The sequence below is a fragment of the Sabethes cyaneus genome, chromosome 1 (assembly GCF_943734655.1).
Source record: "Sabethes cyaneus chromosome 1, idSabCyanKW18_F2, whole genome shotgun sequence".
Classification (NCBI taxonomy): Eukaryota; Metazoa; Arthropoda; class Insecta; order Diptera; family Culicidae; genus Sabethes; species Sabethes cyaneus.
Window position 1 is genome coordinate 124,607,338 of NC_071353.1, and position 21,981 is coordinate 124,629,318.

The following is a 21,981-nucleotide window of genomic DNA, read 5'->3' on the forward strand; positions in this document are numbered from 1 at the left end:
CGGCCACCAAGTATTGCGGATGCACGGCAGGGTTAGTGAATGAAAATATGCTTTCACGGACACACGAAATGCAATCATTTTATCACAATTCACAAAATAATTACGTAACCCTCACGACTAAAATATACAATATTTACGACGACGAATTTGATGATGATGATACTTTTTCTGTTTATCTCTAATGAGCTAGCATCGTATATTTAAGTCGTGCGTAACCCTTTGCGTCGTGACTTTGACCTCGTAGTAACCGAATCAATTTCCATATTGATTTCGTTCCAAACATGCAGGTGGTACAAGATCTATGCTACTCTAGATGCTACTGCCTATTTCTTGAATTTATTTAAAAACTATAGAATATCAGTAGTCATAACAAACGTTTTATCGTAACATTTAACTGGCAACACTCATATGATTCGCTTGTTGAAATGGCGAGATTTGACATTCCGTCTCGCTGTCTTTCTCTTTCCTTGTTGCACCCACGTTCGTGTTCATTCATTCGGTCAGTCATTCACGAATCGTCTGCCGAGTCGGTTCATCTCTCCGGCACTGCTGTATGTTTGTTCTCCATACATATATTTACTGATGATGGCATTTCATCTTCATTCATAAAGTGTTCAGTCAGCAGCAGTCGAACGGGCGACATGCATTATCGATTTTTGCCGTGATATCTCGCTTACACTTACACGTTTATCTGCTAAGCCTGACAAGAATAACTTGCATAAAACAAACATCATCTCGGTAACATAAACAAATCGGTGTGAATCCAAAAAGTTTGATTGAGTCAGAAAACTGATAGATTTTACCAGCAGGAAGTGAACAGTGATAGATGTTATCGTCGACATATGAAATGAGTGATGATTGTGCGTAATATTCTAGATTTTTCATTAGAAAAGAATAATCAGCAATAGTTGAAAGATTGCTTTTCAAGGGGAAGTGCTGTGCGAAGTGGATTTCCTTCCTAAAGAATCTTTTTAGATGGTAAGTACATTTAACAAAAGTGCTAAAAATAATCTCTCTCCAGCATCATCTGGCATCAAGTCAGAAAGAATTTATGGTTTCTTCTAATGTTTTTGTGTTTTTCGCACTTCATCATATGTACAATGAGGAAGGACATTCGATAATAATGTAATTTATTAATATCAGTACCCGCCTAGAATATCCGGCGTGCAAAATTGCACCTTTGCCGGCAGAGGACTAACAAACCGATGGTTTAGAGGTATAAGCAAAATAGATTTAATATTTCAAATTCTGAAAATGTTAAACATGATTTTCCTATAGAAGCACTGTATCTGCTTTTCAGCATATAATTAGACGAAACAATTTTTACAAAATATGGTATCAGCGTGTCTTACGTACCGGTTAGAAAATCGTATAATATAAATATTTTCACAAAATATTTTACGTATAATGTATCCTACAAAATTATAGCTAATTGAAGTCTTTACCTGTTACCAGTAAATATACACGTTTTAGTTTATCATTGAATGCATATGGCTTTTGCCATTTGTGATTCTATTCTGGAACATAGCCGAAGCTGCGACGTGATGAAAAAAAAGTCTACTAACATGCGGCTTATCACTCTGCAGTATGCTACGAGTTACAGCAGCAGCGGATGAAAAAATGTGGTAAACATATTACTCGTAGCATTTGGCTTGCTGTATATACATCATAGGCCAGAACTACCGAAGAATGATGAATAAAAATGGAAAAAACTAGATGAGAAAAGCGGAAAAGCAGATGATCGAATCTAACGCGATTCGACCGAGCGTAGGCAGAATGTGTGATTGTCACGTAGTCAACTTTCTCTGTAGGAAATGTATGGAGTGAATAGTAGAAAAAACTAAATCGATGGAAATCTTATGAAAGATCAGCTGTGTAAAAGCTCATCCAATTAGATTGCCAAAGAGAATTTATTCAAATTGATGAAGTCGTGATGCTGCACTCTTGCGCAGCGTTTATCGCGGATCGGAATAAGAAACAAATCATTTGATGTTAGTTATAAAGAGTAGAAGGGACTGGTGCAACAGTGCGCCGGCTGCTCAAGCTGCAATAGTACATAATATGTTTTGAAACAGTGTGGGATCGTCAGCTTTGGTTGTTTAGGGAGTGCTGCATGTGCAGTGGGAGCAATCTTCTTAGTTTTTCTCGTGAACTAGAGTTTGGTTTGATTAGTGACAGTGGAACGGCAATGCAATAAAATTGTTATTGATCGTATATTATATACACTTTGAATCGTTTAACAATGCCATAGCAACTACATGGCAGTTTTTATTCGGCTTTTTACCGCATGGAATGGCACTTGGCAATTTGATACTTATTGTTTGAGTTATAAACATGATACCGACAGCTTCTAGCGTTTGGCATATGATGTTTGTTGGTTCTAATATTTTACTCCTTCAAATATGGTTTAATCACTGTTGAAAGTAAAGTTTGAAAGTCTCAAAAGTAAGAACCGTGGAAGATTTCTGAAAAATGATAACGTTGTTTTTATTACACATTTGTCCCACATGCTGGCCTTTCAAACGGCATGTTGAATAATAAGATTAAGAGCATATTCCTTCTCTATAATCCATCCAGTATGACAAAAGTAACAGACGTCATATCCACAATCAGGGATGGTACAATCACTCTGACTCAATTCACATTCATTTGACAGTACCGTCTCAGTCATGCAGAATTTGAAAAAGTTATATATGGGACGATTGAAGAAATAGTTATTATCTATAACTTTTCTGAATAAAGTATTGCTGTATCTTTGGTATTTACGGTGCTACAATGCTAGTACCTCTTTAGTGACTAAGTGAACGTTCATTTAGTCACTAATGAGTTACTAGAATTGTTACGCCGTAATTACAGAGGATACAGCAAAATTGTATATAATAACTAATTCTACAAATGTCCCATATAAAACTTTGTCAAATTTTGCTTAGCTGAGACGGTACTGTCAAATGAATGTGAATTGAATCAAAGTGATTGTGCCATCCCTGTCCACAATTGCTATGCATGATTTTGATCGTTCCAGAGTTCTTTAAACCAGATGTATCTGGTTTGTCCAAAAACCATTTTGATCTGCCTGCCGCAGCTTATTTCGCAGCTTATACAGGATCGTTGCACTGGCCCCGTAATTTTCCTGTACTCTAACAGCCGGCTGCGAAGTCTGTCGATAAAGAAGGGTAATGTCTAAAGACGGTATAAATCCATGGCTTTGCTTTAGCTTATTTCGTTTAACTAAATCTTGCGCTGCGTTGAAATTCACGATTTGGATTTGTCGTAAAGTAAACATTTGATCCATCGACTTCGTCCTCAGAAATAGCAGTCAACTTGTAATCGATGGAAAATTATTTGAGGGAGCACTTTTTGACGGCATTGAGAACCGTGATTCTCAAAGTCAAGCTTATCACCGTTCTTGGGTCACAAGGTCGTCCCAGGTGTCTTAGAAGCTGCAAATCATTTTCGACCTGGTCGAATCATTTTACTCGTTGAGCCCCTCTATTCCTGGTGCTGATGGGGTTCTTGAAGAGAACCAAATTTGTTGCATTTTCGTCTGAATACCTTACGACGATTCCGGTCCACCGTAGCCTACCAATATTCGCCATATGTACGATGTGAATCTCTCCAAGTAGTGCTTGTAGCGATTCATACGCCTCCGCCACTCTTCGCTTTCAGTTTGCATTCTGTCCAATACCACCCGCAGCACCTTCCATTCAAACACGGCAAGAGGGTATCTGTCTTCCGTGAGCAGCGTTACAACTTCAACTCTATAAACAATTACCGGTATATTGATAATTTTGTATACTGTCAGATTCGTACGGCGGCATGTGCTTCATGATTGTTTCAAATTACCGAGGAATCACCTCACTTTGCGCTGGTTCTAAAGTATTTGAAATACTGATATCTGATGTGTTACAGCGTAGTGTTACTTGTTACATCTCGTTTTGATCGTGTCAACCATCGTCTGCTTTTAGCAAAGTGAAGACGCCTGGGAGCGTCTGATTCATTCGTACGCTGGCTAACATCGTTCCTCTCCAACCGCTTTCTATCAGTAAAGCTTGGAGACTTCAAGTCTGAGGAGTTCCAGATTAAGTCGGGTGTACCGCAAGGCAGTAATTTGGGACCACTGTTATTCTCGCTTTTCTTCAATGACGTGTGACGTCTGCCTGGCGCTTCCAGTTGGTTGTCGAGCTCTGTATGCTGACGACTTGAAAATCTTTTCCGTCGTACGGTTGAAGGAGGACTGCGCGCGGCTTCAACAGTTAGCCGATTTGTTTTTCGGATGGTGCACGTGCAACCATCTGACTATTAGCGTGGCAAAATGTATGGTAATTACGTTTACGAGGAAAAAATCGCCTTTAGCCTACTGCTACACTATTAATAGCCTGCCAATTCAGCTTGAAACAGTGGTGAAGGACCTTGGGGTGTTGTTCGATACCGAATTGACTTTCCAGTGCCACTATAGCTACATTGTCGCGAAAGCAAACAAAAATTTGGGATTCACCATGAGAATTGGGAAGGATTTCCGTGACCCCTATTGTTTGAGATCATTTTACTACTCGTTAGTTCGGTCTACCCTCGAGACAGCTGCAGTAGTTTGGAGTCCTTATACTACTCCGTGGTCTACAAGGATTGAGGCTGTACAAAGAAGGTTCCTTCCATGGACTAACCCGTTTGAGCTCCCCCCATACGAAAGTCGTTGTAGATTATTAAGCATGGATACCTTGGCTAATAGAAAAAACTGCACGCGTGCTATATTTATCGTTAAATTGCTTTATGGTGAAATAGACACACCCAAAATTTTGGCGCAAGTGGATATAAATGCAGCTGCGAGACCTCTACGATCCAGTAACTTTATACGCCTGACTTTTCATCGGACGGCTTATGGTCAAAATGAACCAATTCGAGCAATGTGTGCTACATTCAATAATGTGTATCATTTGTTTGATTTTTGTATTACGTGTAACTGTTTTAGAAATCGTGTCTATAATTTTATTAATTTTAACTGATCGTATGTACTGTTTTAGTATTATCATGTAGACCCTGTTGTCCTACATCATCGGAATGAATAAATGTAAATATAAATGATTGCAACGTTTTGTAAAAGGTAAACTAGACCCGACCTCCCGCTTGAATGCGTCACCGGATCTCCTTATTGGCGTTGTCCGTGGTCATCATCGATCCCAAATTCATGAACAAACTTTTAGTTTAATATCGACTGTATCGTATGCTGCTGTGAAGTCAATAAAGATGCGATGCGCGGGTATGGAGCGCATCCAACATTTCTGGATCTATCGGATGGTAAAACTTTGGTAGTTGCGCGGACCCCTATGCAAATCACCCGATAATTCCCTACGAAACTGTCTGATATCGGTGACAGCCGGCGTAATAGGATCTGTAAGAGTAGGGGAATGTCGTCGTGGTTGGGCCGCCTTTTTGACATTCGCCCATAACTTCGGTTTTAAAAAGATTTTTAAAATCTAAATAGATCGTTGGAAAGGTCTAAGAATAAGCTATACTTCTGGAAAATTTTGAACTGATTGCTCAAAAAATAATAAAGTTATAGGCATTTACGTGAAGACAAAAAATGTTGTCATACTCGGGCCACGTTGTACAGGTTGGGCCACCGCTCTTAATCCAAGAAATACGTATTGAAACTCTATGTAGAGACATCAAAAGAATGAATTTCGTGAGCAACGGCCCATATAAGTATAAATATCCTATTTTTAATAACATCCTTGCGAAATTTTTGGTGATCTTGTAAAATCAATATTACTACAATCGCGTTTACCGATGTGTACTACTGCAATGAAAAATCAACAACAATCTAGGTTTTTATTGTACTAATTAGGCTTTATTTCATCACATTTCCCGCGACTGACGTTCTCAAGCGAAAATTGCGCTTCTGTGCTTAAAATTATGGTGGCCCAACCATGGCTACTCAAGTGGCCCGACCTTTACAATAAGCGCTTTTGTAGCATTTTCCCCCTTACCCTACCCAAATACCTAACAGGACGGGATTTTGCAATAGCCTTCGAAAAGAGCACAACACACTATAAATTTTCAATATTTATCCCGATAATTGCATTTCAAGAATCATTTCTTGAAGAAAAGTTAACTGCACCTGCAAAACTTTTTTTGTATTGTTTCTTTCAGTGAATTCGTACGCGTGTTTTGAATACACGATTGAAACTCACAATATTGTGAAAAGTTAGCTGTCACAGTAATAAGTTTTACAATACTTGTACAAAGGTATCACGAGTTACTAAAACTGAACAAATCGTGGTGGCCCGACCATAACAGTGGCCCGACGATAACGACATTACCCTACCTCGAAGTTAACTGGGTGGAAATGGGACTAGAAATTAGAGTTAAAATTAGATTTGAAATCGGACTTAACATAGGGGCAGTAAATCAGATTTCAATTTGGGCTCAAAAATTTCTTTCAAATTGAACTGGAAATTGCAGTTAAAATTGGATTTGAAACTGGGCCTGAATTTCATCTTAGATAAGTTCAGTGACAGCAAATTTTCATTAAATAAATCTTGGAGCTTAACGTGATCTTCCTCCATTCGACGAATTATGCTATCCAGGCTTGGACCCTCGTACGATAACGAAGTATAGTCAGCAAACAATCGCGATTTTCCGTGTAGGTTGAGTCTAGGTATATCATTTACGTAGAGAAGGAATAACAGTGGTCTAAGATTGCTACCTTGTGGAACGTCAACCGACCGTCAATGGACGCAGAAAGCTATTTATCCCGTTTACGCTGATGAATTGGTTTCTCTCAGAAAGGTAGTTGCGGATCAAGTCATTTGGAATCTCTGACTCCCTCTGATAGGAGTACTCTATCTTGATTTAAAGAAAGCGTTCGACACTATCGACCATGAGATTTTGCTGCAAAAGCTAGAGTATTAGCTTTTGCAGCATAGGAGCCCTTTTACTCCTATCAGTTTCCTAGAATCTATTGTCGTATAAATCTCATCAACTACCTCATTGGCTGCTGTTAGTGTACTGTCCGATCCACTTCCACCTACGTTCACGAATTCCTGTTGTTATCGGCCGTTGATGACACCAACGATGGAGGTCCTTATTGGATATCCAGTTATCAGGCCACCAGGCACGAATGATATATCGCAGGCACCGGTTATTGAATACATACAGTTTTTGCGTTGTCTCCTCTGAGACGCACCACGTTTCGTAGGCATACAGCTGTACGGATTTAACGTTTGAATTAAAGATTCGAGTTTTCGTTCGTAGAGTGATCTGGTTTGAGTGCCGAATATTTCGCAGACCTGCAAAGGCACCCCTGGCCTTCCTGATCCGCGAGGCTATATCAGTTTTGGTACCACCGTCGGGCGTTGTCTGGCTACCAAGATATTGAAACTTGTTGTCCTGCTAATGTGAAGTTGGTGGAATTGTCAATGTTCACTACCATAGACTGTGAGACCTGCTGCCTGGGAGCTCTCGGAGAGGTCATCTAACTTGCTCTGCATATCGTCTCGGCATTGTGCGAGCAAGACAGTACCGTCGGCTAGGTCGAGGTCATTTAGCTGCTCCATCGTTAGAGGATTCCAAGGTAATCCTCGATTTGGTCTACTGTCAATTGCTCCAACTAATATCTCATCCATAACGATGAGAAACAGAAGCGGTGATAAAATGCAGCCCTGTCTCACGCCCGCAGTAACCCTTATGGGGTCGGACAAGACGCCGTCGTGCAAAACCCTGCACGAGAATGCCTCGTACTGAGCCTCGATGAGATGGACTTGCTTATCTGGAACTCCTCTACACCTAAGTGCGCCCCAGATGTTTTTGTGGTTGAGTCGGTCGAACGCCTTTTCGAAGTCAACAAACACCAGCAGAAGAGAGTCCTGGAATTCGTTGATCTGCTCCAACATAATGCGGAGCGTTGTGATATGGTCTACACATGATCGGCCAGTAGAGAATCCAGCTTGCTGCCGCCGGAGAGTAGCGTCGATCTTCTCCTGGATCCGGTTAAGGATTACCTTACAGAGTACTTTGAGAGTAATACAGAGCAACGTGATGCCACGCCAGTTACCGCATTCAGTTAGGTCTCCTTTCTTAGGGACTTTGACTGGACTGCGTCCAGTCTACCGGTAAAGTTGCGGTTTCCCATATATATTGCTGAAAAGCTGATGTATCATTTGGGCTGACAAAGATGGGTCAGTCTATCCCTGGCGCTCAATTGGATTTCATACTCTTGGTGGCTGCTACAATTTCATCCAGCGATGGCGCCTCCGAGTTAACGCGATTAATTCGACAAACTGTAGGCGTCTTGTGCTGCTGGTTTTGTTGGTCTCTGACATTAGAAACTAGGAAGAATGGTTCAAAATGTTCAGTCCATCGCTTAAGCTGTTCTGTACGGTCAGTTAGCAGCTGACCAGCTCTGTCCTTTAGCGGCATCTTTATATTCATCCTGGCACCATAAAGGCGGCGAGTAATATCGTACAACAAACGGATATCACTATTGGCGGCGGCGGTTTCTCCTTGTTCGGTTAGGGAGTTAGTCCAGGCTCCTTTGTCCCGCCTACAAGCACGTTTAACAGCCCTCTCCAGTTCGGCGTATCGTTGATGGGCAGCTGTCGTAGCCGATCTGGTTCGCACTCGCTCAATGCTGGCTGTCACCTCTCTCCGCTTGTCGATCTTCCTCCAAGTTTCATCCGAAATCCACTCCCTCCGCCCGGTGCGCGCTTTACCGAGGGTTTCATCACTGGTCGTGATGAAGACGTTCTTGATGCCGGTTCATTGCTCTTCAACGGTTCCACCAGGTGGCAACTCCGAGGCTCGGAATTCAAGTTGTTCGACAAAGACCCTTTTCACCTCAGGATTCTCCAATCGGCGGACGTCGTAATGGCACCCAACTTTCTCCTCCCGTCGTTGGACGCGTGCGACGCGTAAACGTATTTCAGCGATAACATGGTCAGATGCGATATCAGCACTGTATTTGTTGCGTACATCAAGAAGGCTCCTTCGCCATTTTCGGCTGATGCAGATGTGGTCCATTTGGTTTTCTGTTCGGCCGTCGCGGGAAACTCATGTGACTTAATGTACTGGTCTATGGAGGAAGAGCGATCCACCAATGACCACGTTATTATTACACCTGAATTCTGTAAACAACTCCCCGTTTTCGCTCATCTCTCCTAGGCCATGGCGTTCCATGACGCGTTCAAGGTCCGCGTTGTTTGTGCTAATCTTCGCGTTGAAGTTGCCCAAGTGGATTTGGATGTTCCCCTTCGGGATTTTCTCAGCCCCGCTGTTCAGCTGGCTGTAAAAACTCTATTTCTCCTGCAGGTCGGCAGCATCTGTTGACGCATAGCACTGGATTGCTATAAGGTTCCTAACCTTATTTGTCGATTTCGCGACGACTGTTTATCGTTGAGGCAAGCTGGGGTCCAATGGTACAAAAGAAATCATTAAATGCACTCGCTACCGGTTGTCCACTGGTTAACCGTCCATTTACTGTCAATTTTATCCTTACTTACTACTTACTTTACCTTACTTAGTAATATTAACTTGTCAACCGAACATGCGACCAAATTATCAGTCATCGACCAGCTTGAACAAGAAGATTGATATTTTTTTTCTGAAGTGAAAATAATCGAAAGCATAGGTAGTAGCTAAACGGTCTACCAATTTGTTAACCATTTCTGGGAAGAAAGGCGAACACAAAGAAAATGTGTGTAGAAACAAACATAACATTCAGTAGTAAAAAGTTTTTATTGTTAGAAATCTCTTTCTCCAACGTTGCACTTTTTTATTGCCTCTTAGAAAATGCGGTAAGACACAAAGACACAGTCCAACTAAAAAAAAGGTTTTTTAGTGATAAAAATCAATGTTTTCCGCATGCTTTCTGCTAATTGTAATTTTTATTCCGATCTATTAAATAAGTTTAGATAATTTTTACAATTATTAGGATATCTATCCAAATTAATGTGAAATTTTTATATCATTTTATGAACTAATAACGTTGAAAACTAAAGCTGAACCCTGCGGCATAAGTTTATCTAGAGGGTTCACATGGAAAACCTTTACAATACCTAACTGAAAGTTATAATCGAACATAATTTTTATAATGCTTCACAAAACGCGCTAGAATCTTAACGCCTCCTCAAACTGTCGAGATTAAGTTTTTGGCCCAGCTGCTCTTATTCGTAGAAGCTGGTCTGTCTCATAGCATGTAGCATAGCATGTCGCATGGCATATAACAAAAAAGTATTAATATATGGCTTCTCCATCCAGATGCAAGTACTCACTATGATGAATCTCGGCAAATCGCACACATCATCGACGGCAGTGCGGGCGCTGCTCCTGCTAGCTCTAGCTCTAGCCAACTTCCAGACGGCTTGCAGCGAATTGTTCACGGCACTGGCCGACATGGAAGAACTGATGGAAACGGAGGTCGTACTGATGACCAATCTGGAAAAGTACATTCGCGTACAGGAGGACAAGCTGGAGCTGCTGCGGCGGTAAGTTTCGTTGCACAAAGTAATTTTGTTCAATTCAAGATGTTGGTGCATAAATTACAGAAAGTATGCCGAATACCAGCGCGAGCATGCAGAAGCCGCGAAAGACGTCAGCGCGTATCTGTCCAATCCGGTCAACGCATTTTTGCTGACCAAACGCCTTACGACCGATTGGCGAGAGGTGGAAAACCTCATGTCCTACGATGTGGGTGCAGATTTCCTGGAAAACGTTACCAACTACAGAGATGTTCTCAAGTTTCCTTCGGATGAGGATCTAAATGGGGCGGCCGTAGCCCTGATGCGGCTGCAAGACACGTACAAATTGAACACAGCTTCGGTGGCTCGTGGCGAATTGAACGGCGTACAGTACCGAACCGAAATGTCAGCCGGTGATTGTTTCGAAGTCGGCCGGCAAACATACCTGAACGGAGACTATTACCACACGATGCTGTGGATGCGAGAGGCAATGAATCGGCTCTCGCAGGAGGTTAACCGAACGACGACGAAGGCCGACGTGTTGGAGTATCTGGCATTTTCCACCTTCAAGGAAGGTAAGTTTAATTGGGGTGCTCATGATCAATCGAATCGATCGATGATTGGATTCACGCGTTCGTTTACCTTCTGTATACGGTGCAAAAAATAATAACCTTCAGAAATAATAAAAGCACATTATTAGCACAGAGAAACATCTAATATGTTGTTTTGGCTTTGAGCTGTAAATAGTAAATAGTGATGATATTAATTATTATTTTTAGGAAACATGCAAACCGCATTGCTAATGACCAATGAGCTGCTTGAACTTGTGCCAAATCATGAGCGTGCAATTGGCAACAAAGCTTACTACGAAAAGGAACTGGCGAAGGAAGCCAACCAGAAAGCTCTCCGCGGGGACGATGGAAGCGAAGATGTCCCGGTAGATACAACCACCGTAAGTTTGTTCGAATTGATTTGATTGTCCATCTCATAAAACACCTAATTTGCACTTGTAGCAAATTCGCACGGACATGGGCCCGAACGCCTATGACACGTCGGAACGAAAGTTGTACGAACAGCTGTGCCGGGGTGAAGCCAATCGGACGGTGGCGTACTTGTCCAAGCTGACGTGTCGATACGTAACCAATAATTCTGCGTTCCTCAAGTTAGCACCACTGAAGCTGGAAGAAGCTCACCTGAAACCGTACATCGTTATCTACCATGATGTTATGTCCGATCAAGAGATCGAAGTTATGAAGAGATTGGCTAAGCCACGGTTCCGTCGGGCGACGGTTCAGAACTACAAAACTGGCGAACTGGAAGTCGCCAACTATCGGATCAGTAAATCGGCCTGGCTGAAGGACGAGGAGCATCCGTACATTAGGGCGATCGGACAGCGTGTGGAAGATATGACGGGCCTGTCAATGTTGACGGCCGAAGAGCTGCAGGTTGTCAACTATGGCATTGGCGGTCACTACGAACCGCATTTTGATTTCGCACGGAGGGAGGAGAAGAATGCATTTAAAAGCCTGGGAACGGGAAACCGTATTGCGACCGTACTATTCTATGTAAGTAGCTGCTCCTTTAACGAATTAACGAAGTCTAATTTTCGATATAGAATGAATGACACGTTTGAGACCTAAAGCAATCTATTTAAAAAATCTTTTATTCATCACCCTTTTGCATCGATAGATAGTGCCGAATTCACATTTGCATTTGAAGTACCTAGTGGAAATAAATTTGTATTTCGTCGCCAAATCTATGAAAGCAGAAAAATCACAGCATCATTGGGAGAAACGCCGGTCACGATTTCGGTGATCAAAGTATGTACACAAGGAGTTCCCTCCCCCTTGCTTTGGACACTGGTGACCGACGCACTCCTTCGCAAGATACCGCAGGTTGGTTATGAGACTATTGCTTAGGCCGTTAACGTAGAACTTACGTAGAACGTCAGATGAAAGATTAACGCAGTATTGTCAAGTTGTTTCTTAGGAGCTCTAAACACCATCGTGTTATGCTGCTTACAAGACGAGCTTAATATAAACCCCACAAAAACTGTCGTTAGCATTCACTATATGGAGAAAACGTACTATTACTTCCACCATACTGATTAGTGTCAGGCTGAGCTTCAGTAAAGCAGTCCAACTGCTCAAAATAATTATGGATAAAAAACTTAACTGCGCTACCCGCCTAGATTATGCATCTCGATGGAATCAAATACAGGATTGCAGACTTCACAATTAAACAGTTTATCTACCCAAATCTTACAGTAGTTGAAAAACTACTCAACTTAACTCGTAGCAAACTACGCACAATTACGGGAATCCTAACTGAACTCTGTCCCGCTTTTATTATTTCAAGAATATCGGATGATACCGAAACCTACCGCTTTTGTAGCTGAACTTGAAAGTTCAACGCATCTGTTCTGCAATTACGTGGCTAATGCTTTATCTAGGCATAACTTCTTCGGAAGTTTCCTCCCTATCCTATCGTTATAAAGTTATTGTGGTAACCGAAATATGACTAATTTCAGTCGTAATCCGGTTGCTTCAACTAAGTGGACCTAATGTGTGCTACCTGGTTAGAGCCCAAATCCCAAAAGATAATTGATTTTATTAATTATGTAATAACGAATTGGGACACAAGATTACAACTATCTAGCTTAACTTCATCAATGGGTATGAGCATTCCGTGAAATGTCATTTAAAACATTTAGACTATCTCAGTGGCATTTTATCCAATGCCCTTGTGGCATACAGAAAAAGCCTCGCTGCTTAATCTGCACAGGGCCTCGCGCGTTGTAACGCCAGCTCTGTCCGGATAAACTAACGCGGCTTATCAAGGCTACCCTGGAGCTACAAAGTTGGCGCACAAAACACTAATCAGACCAATAGTCCTCTACGGACTTGAAACAATAACTTTGCTTACAGAAGACATACGTGCACTTGGCCCTATTTGAACGAAAGGTTTTGCGGACTGTTTTTGGCGGAGTACAAACGGAAAGCGGAGTGTGATGTAGGCGTATGAATCACGAGTTATTGTACTTGGAGAGATTCCCATCGAACACCTGGCGAAAGTTGGGTGACTACAGTGGGCCGTAGCAAAAATGCCTCAGGTTCGAGTATATTGGAGAGAAATTCTTGATACAATAAGAGCCACTCGGCTCTATGCTGCCAGAAGAAGAAGAATAGGATATATCGCTGGATTACACTGGCTTAGAAAATAAATCTAATATATAAGAACCTTGTATGTAACCAAACCAGAACTCTGACAAGACATCATGCTTTCCTAGCAAGCATCGCAGCTCGATACTTCAATGCTTTTTATAAAGCTGAAACTAATACATGTGCATCTAAGCTACAGCTGGTGCGAGGATCTTACGAACACTCTTATCCGGCGCAGGATTTTCTGTGGGTCCAAAACACAGGTTGGTGCTATAAACATAGCAATATTCAAGATAAAACATCTTTCCATAATGTTAGTGTCATTAGTGTTTAGCAGGATTACCGTAATTGGACTCGATTCACCGGTTTCCCTTAGTCTAGATTAAGGTTTTTGCTGTCTTCCTCTGCCGATTCTCTTAGACGTGTCAGGCCCCTTTTGCTATTCGATCTCCAGTTGCGTAGATGGAATCCTCCGATACCTTTTCTGCTTCTCTTTCACTGCCGAAACTGAAAGGCAATCATCAAAGTAGAGACTCTTTAAGATGCCTTCTACGGCTCTCGGGCACTGCTGGATGTGCTCCTTGGCGTTCAATAACAGTTTAATGACTACTTACTTACTTAAGTGGTTTGCCGTCCTAAGACAAAGCCTGTTGAACAAAGTTTCTTCATGTAACTGGGTTGAGGGCTACCGCTCTCCAATTCCTCGGACACCGAGTACTCTCCGCCAGATCTCGCTCCACCTGGTCTATCCATCTTGCTCGCTGCGCTCCTGGTCGTCTTGTTCCTACCGGATTTGAAGTGAACACCATCTTTGCAGGGTAATTCTCCGGCATTCTTGCAACATGTCCTGCCCATCGTATCCGTCCAGCTGATAATACGCCTCCGAATCTCACGGCTGGTATCATTGTCCGCCGTTACCAGTGAGCAAAGGTAGACAAATTCATTGACTACCTCAAACTCATCGCCGTCGATCAATATATTATGGCCCAAGCGGTGTCGTTCGGCCTCGGTTCCGCTGGCCAGCATGTACTTTGTTTTAGACGTGTTTACCTTTAACCCAATCTTTTGTGCTTCGCGCTTTAGTCTGGTGTACTGTTCAGTCACCGCCACAGATGTTCTGCCGATAATATCCATGTCATCGGCAAAGCAGACGAATTGACTAGATTTGTTGAATATCGTGCCCCGCGTGTTGATATCCGCTCGGTTCATAACACCTTGTAGCGCTATGTTGAACAGCAGGCATGAAAGACCATCACCTTGACGAAGCCCTCTGTGTGATTCGAATGAACTTGAAAATCCACCCGAAATCCGAACACAGCACTGTGTACCATCCATCGTAGATTTAATCAGTTTGATGAGCTTCCTGGGGAAGCTGTTCTCGTCCGTGATTTTCCATAGCTCTTTCCGGTCGATGGTATCATATGCGGCTTTGAAGTCAACGAATAAATGATGCGTGGGAACTCTGTATTCACGGCCCTTTTGGAGGATTTGCCGCAGTGTAAATATTTGATCCGTTGTAGACCGACCTTCAACGAAGCCGACTTGATAAGTTCGCACAAATCTATTCACAATTGGTGATAGTCAGCGGAAAATGATTTGGGACAACACTTTATAGGCGGCATTGAGAACGGTGATCGCTCGATAGTTCTCACAGTCCAACTTGTCTCTCTTTTAATAGATCGGGCAGATAACCCCATCTTTCAACTCCTCCGATAGATGTTCCGTATCCCAAATTCGAACAATTAGTCGGTGTATACAAACGGCCAGCTTTTCTGGTCCCATTTTAATAAGCTCCGCTCCGATGCCATCTTTTCCAGCTGACTTGTTGTTCTTTAGCTGCGTGGTAGCCTCCTTAACTTCGCCTATCGTTTGGGCTGGCACCTCTTCCCTGTTTGTTGCACCGTCTAAATCGCTTTCCCCGCTGCCATGGTTCTCCGCTTGAGCGCCATTCAGGTGTTCGTCGAAGTGCTGCTTCCACCTATCAGTCACCTCACGATCGTCCGTCAGAATACTGTCAGTCTTATCCCGACCCATTTCGGCTCGCGGCACATCCGTTCAGTTTCTGAAACTTCCAGAAACAGTTTAAGGACAGTTCAGTTATAACAGTTCATTTATAAAAAGAGAGAAAAGCAGCGGTCCAAGGTTACTCTCCTGTGGTATACCGGAGATGTGGCAGAACGAGTTAGAAAACTCGCACCCGATCTTCACACTCAGTCTACGGTGTGTTAGGTACGAGTGTAAAATGATATTAAAACTGCTAGCTTCTACAGCCTAGCAAGGAGGATGCCGTGAGTCACCTGATCAAACGCTGCTTTCAGATCTGTGTGCATTGCATCCATTTGCGCTCCCTTATTCATATTGCGCAGGCAGAACGAGACGTGATGGACGAGGTTCGTGGAGACTAAACGTTTTGGAAACTAAACCATGCTGGTCTGAAGAAATGTAGTGTTGACAGCTAGCGAACAAAGCGTCGTTCACGATTACTTCGTACACTTCAGAAATGGAGCATAACGATTTAATTCCTCGGTAGTTTTGAACGTTGCGCCTATCGTAGCCTTCTTGTATACAGGGAATATTACTGATTCTTTCCATAGAGTAGGAAACTTACACTGCTAGATTGAACCATGGGACAATAGTGAATGAGATCTAGCGAGAACAGCAGAACACTTTTTCAGGATGTAAGATGGAATACCGTCAGGTCCGGCCACTAACGAATATTTATTTTAATTTTGCGAGCTTCCGAGTTTCGACAATCTCCTCCGTTACACGAAAAACGTTGAGGTTGATGACCTCGACAGGTTTGTTTCTAATAGCAGAGGCAGTTTGTTCCAAGGAAGCCGGAAAACGATTAAAAGTCTGATTGAAGTGTGTAGCAAACAGGTAGCATTTATCACGAGCAACGTTGGCTTTACGTTGGTCCAGAAAAAGATCCACAGACAGGCCGTCTTCGTTTTTCTTAGAGTTGACAAATGACCAGAACTTCTTCAGGTTTCTGCGAAGATTTCCTTGTATTCGTAGAGTATACAGTTCATACAGAAGCTTATACAGCTGTACGCTCGAAAATCGGTACCGGCACGGTTAAATTATTGCTTGGTGGTTTGGCAGCGTGATCTTTGAAATGTGCAAAGAGCAGACGATCTTGCACGTTTCAATTGACGAAGATGCGCGTTTCTCCATGGACGCTTGCGAGCTGGTCACGATAGGTTCGGCCGCCTTGGTAATCGAGCTAAGTTGTATAGCGGGATCATTGATCAGCATCAGCTCTAACAAGCGATTATTCCTGTTTAACACTGAATTAATTTGTATCAAGCCGTAGGAAAAGAAACCATCTAACAGTGCGGTACAAGCTGCGGAAGCGTGGGAGCATTGGTAGTCGATGCTAGGACAACCATTTACAGGAACATTCCAAACTAAACTGGACTGGTTCTAATCACCGAAGAGCAGCGCTAAGTCATTCGACGCCGGATGAGAATACACACTACCAAGTGAGTCGATTTGTTCGCTGATACTTCTGGCATCGACTATACGGTCGGTATCGGGGGCAAGCAGGTTGCACCGACGCTCAGAGAACGCTCGGCTACTAGGACTCTCGCCCATAGCTGCATAAGTGTTTCGTAAATCGAGGATGAGTCGATGGAGCGACTGAGCTTATTAGAGATCATGATCAACACACCTCTTCTACGGGATTCTGCTATTTTGCTGGTTACGATCGCAATCGAAAGACGGAGAATACGCTATTGCAAATGAATCTTCTCGTCAAGCCCGGTTTCTGTTAAAACGATTTTATCGAAGTTATAAATAAAACAGCAAAAAAGTTATAAATAAAACAGCAAAAGAGTTTCGTTCGAAGTCCACGCACGTTCTGATAGTAAATCAGCATTGATGAATTGGAGGAGTTCTGCAGCGGGTCAGACACAGAGCTAGAAACGGGAACTGCCTCATCTAAAGAATTGTTATACATAGAAGTTGTTGCACTTGCCTGGCATGAAATTTTGGTCCGTATACCCACACGCAGGCCCGGGACGACTGTTGTTCGCTGGTAGGAATAACTCGACTGCGGTGGGGAACTATTCCATATATATTGAATCTACTACGGAAGCTGGGGAACGTGCTCCAGTGTGCCCCAGCCTAGGTACACCAGGGATTGACAATAGCGAATACTTATACCAGAGGCAAAATCGGGGAATGCCAAATAAAAAATCACACTTCCGAGCTTCTTGCCGTTCCATTACATAAAGGAGCTCTACCAGAAAAATTTCAGAAAGTTTAAATCTTAAAAGAGATCAATGCGTGAAAGGCTTTCCAATCAATTCGTGTAAATCTATAGAAAATCGTGGAGTTATTAACAATTAAAATCTAACAACTTTTCGGGGCGCTAGCATTTTTAGATATCTTGGCATGACACCCACGTAGTCTTACGTCGAAAAGTAAAGAAAAGTCTGTTTATTCTATAAATAAACGGGGAAAGTGCATATTTTTTTCCTTTTGGTCTCCTCTTTGCAATTGCTAGCATTTTCAAGAGAGTTGATTCTATGTGATCTTTTTCAGATGAGTGACGTGACACAAGGTGGAGCCACCGTGTTTCCAAGCATACGGACAGCGCTATGGCCGAAGAAGGGAACCGCGGCTTTCTGGTATAACCTTCATGCGTCCGGAAATGGCGACTACGCAACACGCCATGCTGCCTGTCCTGTGCTGACCGGTACTAAGTGGGGTATGGATCTTGACTTTTACTGTAACATTCTCAATTGTTAACATAACTCCACTTTCCAGTCTCCAACAAATGGATCCACGAACGGGGCCAAGAATTTCGTCGCCCGTGTGAGCTGCAACCGGATCATCCGGAGGAGTTCTGACAGCGGATTGTCTACGAGGATGAACTGGACGAACTGGACCTGGACTAATATATTTTAGCGTAACGTGAATCTAGACAAGTTGCCATATAAGAAGCATTTCTCATCCAGCAGTACTATAGTCACTGTCACCAGTGATGATTCCATTTCGCGAGGGTTGGGCGAAGGAGGAAGTCCTTCGCCGCAACCGATAGGATAACCAATTGAACACCAAAATTTGCATTTCTCATTAGGTTTTTATCTCTGCTCTCTGCTTTAGTTTTAGATTCTTAGTCCTATAGCATTTTATTTAATCAACGAATCTTCGTAAGCGTAAAGTTGTTCATTTTAGTAGTGAATTTCTGTTTCTTCTGTTATTATATGGCATCATAATCTGTTGGCCACAGATTTGCCACTGCTACTCAAGCGATGTCTTCATGAGATACCTACGCCTAGTTGTAAATAAAGATTTCTAACAGAAAAACAGCAAAACTGGAATGTGATATTTGGCTTTTCGAAAGAAATTTTGCTTTGAGTCGGGATGAGTTTTTTTGTGATTTTTTATTTTAGTTAGGTGATGTCATGTGTTTTGTTACATTCATGTTTCGGTTCAATTTGTTGTTTGTTTTTTTTTGTAGGTGAAGATGCAACATCGTACAATATGTGTTCTTATTTATCTTTTATCACATTTATTCTAACGGATGTATACATGTCTAGTGTTTTTTTTTGTTTGTTTTGTTTTGGCATTTGATCAAATTACATTTTACGGACAGCCTAAGGCTGTCCATATTATACGTGATTTTTTTGAGCTTTAATATTTACCAATTTATTGTTGCAGACTATTTCTATTTAACAGAATGGTAAACACCAATAATTGAGTGTCCGTTCAGTTCTCTTTACGCTATTGTTCAATTGTGGAGGTTGGAAATTTTTTTGCTGGAGGATTGTGATATATCACTTTCTACTCGTAAATACTGTTCTGCACATTAACTCCCTTTCTAGAGGCTGGGAATCAGGAATAAGGTTTCGGTAAAAGGTGTCACCTAAACCACAATATTAATTTTCACGACTCGTTTTAGAGCTGCTTTGAAAGATATTCCTATTTTTTCTATAATTTCATCCTTTGATTAGGCAAATACGCATTTGTAATCGATAGGTGGATATGCGGAAATTTTTACTCAAATATGGAACTTTGTTGGTCAGTTCGAATGCAGAACAGCGTGCTTGATAATATATAATTTTGTAGTATTGTATAGGTAACAGTGTATAAAATTGTTCAAATAGAATAAGTTACAAAAATATATTCTCATAGATCGGGATGGGTTGGTTCGCCAATATTACCTACATATTTGTTGGCGTTGGCTGAATAAAGTCTTAGGAAAGATAGACGGGTTGCGGAGTCTTTGCTCGATTGCGTTTTGCTAGTTTATTTACGCAATAAATTCGAATTTGGGGTAAAATCTGCTGTTACCAGAGTTGCATTGTCCTCGACAACTTGCTGTTAATGTTTCTCTCTTACTTACGTGCTAGTGTATAGGAAAAGTAGACTACAATATCAAAAACAACAGTTCATTTGAACAACGGAGCGAGCAAAATATTCCATTATATAGACGGTTTAACTCTAGTTGTTTTACTATTTTATTCTATTATAATCATTAGAGTGTACAAAATTTCACAAAAACATTACCAACATGTTTACTCCCAGTGCTGACGTCTCTCCGATTGTATAGAATGTATTTTTTCCGCGGCAACCGGCTCAGTGGTCCGGTTGCTGGCACCGAGAAGGAAGATAGCCGATTTTTGCATTCATGTTGTTGTTTTTTTATATATGGAAATTATTACTCTAAAACCTCTGATCTTATCTGCTCGGTTTCTTCCTACTGGCAACACAAGGAAAATCGACTACAAGTTAAATACTCTTCAGATATATATTTCAGTATGCACTATTTTCTGCTGTAACATCTAGTTGGATTTTTTGATTTTACATGTACATTCTTCAATCAACACATATCATACAGTTATATTATCATTTTAATGTTTCTATATAATTCACTTGACTGGTTTACGAATAACACGAGACAATTATTTTGTATGAAACAACAATCATTTTGCTTGAAATTTATTTTGACAATGTTATTTGTTTTAACATTTTTATTTAATTAATCCCCCTGGGAATATTTTATATTTGAAAACAAGGCATTAAAAACAATCTTTCAATTAAAAACAACAAATTAAGTAAAATAAAACATCATACATCAATAAGTAGGTGCAAGCTCCTCTCGATTGAACGAGCGACTTCGAGTGTCTTCTAAACCGGCATCCAGCTGGCGGTAAAAAGGAGCACGTAGGAGGGGTTCACTGCAATCAGCTAGCAGCCGGTCTGAAAACTCAAGAAGCTCGATCCACCGCCCAATTCACCACACATCAATCATTCGTAACGAAAACGAAAAAAAAAAAACAATAAAACCAAACACCCTTTCCACCCTCCACTCCAGGGGGGCTTAAATTTCATAATTACGGAACTTGTTGACCACCTCGCTCGGATTCTCCGAGCCCCACTCGCCCTTCCGACCGCCGTAGTACAGCGCTGCACCGCCCTCCGATGCACGTCGGTGAGCCGGGTTGGGTTGACCGGCGCTCAGACCACTGCCGGCACCAGCCGCGGCACCGGTTTCCGGCAACATTCGGTCCTTGGTTTTCGGGGTGGCCCAGTGCATGCTCTGCTGGACGTGTTCCTTCATGCCGACCCAGTTCTTGTAGCTGATCTGGATGCCGCTGCTGCGCCACTTGTCATAGTTGGCCCGCCGCTCCGGATCGCACAGGATTTCCTTGGCTTCCTGGAAGTTGAAGAAAGCAGAAAAGGAACGATATTAGGATAATTGTTCGTACTGATTCGAAAATTTTCCCTATTAATTATTGTAATCATTTTTATTTTTTAGTCACGTAGAACACTTTTGGAAATTGAAGCACAAACAAATAGACATACCTAATTCTTGGAGGAAAAATAAAAAAAAATATCATGTTTTGCCTGAATTTTGCCTGAACAATAGCACCATCTATAATCGATATTCCCAAATATTAACGTACAACAGGGGTACCCCTCGAACAAGAAAGTATTTTTTATGGGACATTCCTGTGCTTTCGTCATGTTCTTATCAAATCTTTTCAAATAACATTTTGGATCTCAATTGCTCGAGATGACATAATTGATACGATCATCTTGGCCGAAAATGGTTGATGAATATTGATATTGTTGGTTCACATCTGTGTAAACCACGGTGAAGGTCGTGTAATTAACACCAGGGAAAAAGGCCCTTGGGCGCAATCTCTGTAATCCTCGACCTTGGTCTTCTGCAGGCTCAACTCACTTTTCTCTCGACAGACATCTGAGTACCAAACATAAGGGGGGTGCCCTTGATTGCTCTACCTTCAAGCTTGCAAACCAACCAACAGAGTAGCCGAAGGATTCGAAACTTAAGCTAATCTAACCAAAACAGTGACTGTTTCCTTATGCTTCCTTGCTATTCGGCATAAAAC

General features: G+C 41.9%; 2 protein-coding genes across 3 annotated transcripts in view; one reads left to right on the plus strand and one right to left on the minus strand.

The window, feature by feature from the left end:
- The first annotated feature begins 556 nt into the window (after positions 1 to 556).
- LOC128736354 (prolyl 4-hydroxylase subunit alpha-1-like) lies at positions 557 to 18,906 on the plus strand. Its single transcript, XM_053830865.1, has 7 exons — positions 557 to 978; positions 10,252 to 10,478; positions 10,539 to 11,026; positions 11,231 to 11,403; positions 11,465 to 12,016; positions 18,161 to 18,326; positions 18,386 to 18,906. The coding sequence occupies exons 1-7, from the start codon at positions 976 to 978 to the stop codon at positions 18,466 to 18,468; spliced, it is 1,692 nt and encodes a 563-aa protein (XP_053686840.1). The 5' UTR covers positions 557 to 975; the 3' UTR covers positions 18,469 to 18,906.
- Positions 18,907 to 20,524: 1,618 nt separating this feature from the next.
- LOC128733078 (J domain-containing protein) overlaps positions 20,525 to 21,981 on the minus strand; it is a 107,841-nt gene continuing 106,384 nt past the window's right edge. For both annotated transcript variants that reach the window (XM_053826677.1, XM_053826678.1), the window contains exon 4: positions 20,525 to 21,281. In XM_053826677.1, coding sequence (XP_053682652.1) covers positions 20,946 to 21,281 — 336 coding nt within the window. In that variant the 3' untranslated portion in view covers positions 20,525 to 20,945. The remainder of the gene's footprint in view (positions 21,282 to 21,981) is intronic.

Bases quoted from the DNA above. Each gene is read 5' to 3' on its own strand.
- LOC128736354 (XM_053830865.1), top strand. The intron at 11,027-11,230 runs GTAAGTTTAATT...TATTATTTTTAG, and splicing joins ATTTTCCACCTTCAAGGAAG to GAAACATGCAAACCGCATTG. The intron at 18,327-18,385 runs GTATGGATCTTG...TCCACTTTCCAG, and splicing joins GCTGACCGGTACTAAGTGGG to TCTCCAACAAATGGATCCAC.